General features: G+C 45.1%; 1 protein-coding gene across 1 annotated transcript in view; it reads right to left on the minus strand.

Moving 5' to 3' along the window:
• The window catches only part of hivep2b (HIVEP zinc finger 2b), a 16,017-nt gene that overhangs the window by 7,494 nt on the left and 6,600 nt on the right, over positions 1-1,923 (minus strand). Inside the window, exon 3 of the mRNA XM_008312744.3 lies at positions 579-1,923. This exon is cut by the window's right edge and continues 42 nt beyond it. Within this exon, the coding sequence (XP_008310966.1) occupies positions 579-1,923 (1,345 nt within the window). The remainder of the gene's footprint in view (positions 1-578) is intronic.

Below are 1,923 nucleotides of genomic sequence, written 5' to 3' on the forward strand. Positions count from 1 at the left end.
ACTTCTATCCAGAGTACTGCGGTTACGTAGCTAAAGCTTGCCTACCACCACAAACTTAAGGCTAACTAGCCTTCTACTGCTTTGTTAATGATTCTGACATCAGCTCTGAAATATAGTTTTGCCCATAAATTGAAATCACCAGAATGATTGGTGCCCTGCACCACAGTCTTCAGCTTCCATCATGATTTTATTTGTGCGATTCTGTTACCGAGGCAGTTTGACATTCTAAATATAGCCTTTAAATCAGCAGTGTGGAGCCTTCTGTCTGCTTTTTTTTCCGAAATAATCAGTGCATCACAGAACATTTTACAACATGCTGGAAAATTTATCTGACTTTAAACCAACTCAATAAGCCAATTATAGGCCACAAACAGGCAGCTGGAACACATACAATTATGACAGCAGGTTGTTGTTGTGCCTAAAATGTCTTTTTAGACATGTATTTAATCCATAAATCAAAACTTTCCCCTGGTGTTTAAATGTGAATTTTAAATGAAAACTGATATCACATCTCGATTAATTTAAAACAGGAAAGAAATTATTATCTTAAGCTTTCACTCAAATGGTCTCGTTCTCACCTGCTCCATGGTCTGCCTCCACAAGATGAGGGATGAAACCAGTTTCCCAGTGCCAGATGGACACATGGCCGCCACGGTGTATATCATCTTGTCTCCCCTCTGTCTGGATTGCAGCAGAGCCAAAGTAGCGCTTGTGCTCATTTCAAGAGGGTTGGGGTTATGGGAACTTACACACCAGGTGGCATAAACAGAGGATAAAGGAGAATTGCTGGGAGAGCAGCTCGGCTTAGTGTAGTTGAGGTAACACCAGCTCACACCTGTCGTGGTGCGAAGACTTGGAAACTGAGATAACAGACTTGAATGCTCCACGTCTGAGATCAGGATGTCTTGACTGGCAACCAGTTGTGCCGTCACATCTATCTTCACTTGTTTCTCCATGCCAACCTCTTTTGCTTCTCTAACTGACATCATGACATAGGAAGGTGAGCCAGTTTCCTGGCAGCTACTTTCCATAGCTGACTCAACTCCTTTGTCAGTGGCCTCTGTGACTTTTTGCTGAAGTGTGATAAATTTACTTCTATGTGAGTCAGGTGCAGATGGACTCTGCATCTCTGACCTCTGCCCTTTGTGGTCGCTCAAATTACATTTGCCCAACTCTACGGCACTCAGCTCCTCTACAATCTGTCCAAACATTCTTTCTTCTTTCACTCGTTTTTGCTGTTTGACCTCCATGAAAAGGTCAACGCTGCTGGCAGGGGACAGCATTCGTTTGTTTGCACCACCACTAGAGGCATTTGTGGTTGAGATAGTTCTGGATGTCAGGGAGAGAGGGATGCCCGTCTTGAGCTTTGTTGGTGACAAATCAAGCGCCTCCACACTGAGTGTGTGCCCTGATGGTCTGGTATAGGCTAGGATGTTGTGGGAATCAGGATTTCCAGGCAAACAAAGAGTCTGATGCTGACAGTTGACTGCAGTGAGAGTGACACCATCATTCTGATTGTCAAAAACCTGTGATACTGAAGTGTATGTGATACTGCCAAAGGATGGCACATGGGTTTGTATTCTTACAGGAACTGACAAGCTTGGATGTGAAAGCTGAGGAAATGTACTCCCTACAGAGAATATTGGCAAAGTGTGTGGCAGGACAGCAAGTGCTGTGAATGGAGGGGAGGTGCTGCTATGGTACTGCTGAAACAACTGTGATGGGACCTGTGTAACTTCGGTATCCATATTCAGTGACTCCTGTCGCACCAAGTTCCCCCTCCTCCTCTCCTGTAGAGTGGAGTGGCCCCCGATGATGTCCACGTGTCTAACTTTGGAGGTTGTAGAAAGGCTCCCATAGTCAAATGATATGCTGCGTACCTCTGGGAACTCCTTGCGCAAGTTACACGGTGCCTGCTCCGAG

The sequence above is a fragment of the Cynoglossus semilaevis genome, chromosome 1 (assembly GCF_000523025.1).
Source record: "Cynoglossus semilaevis isolate Cse_v1.0 chromosome 1, Cse_v1.0, whole genome shotgun sequence".
In the NCBI taxonomy this organism is placed as follows: domain Eukaryota; kingdom Metazoa; phylum Chordata; class Actinopteri; order Pleuronectiformes; family Cynoglossidae; genus Cynoglossus; species Cynoglossus semilaevis.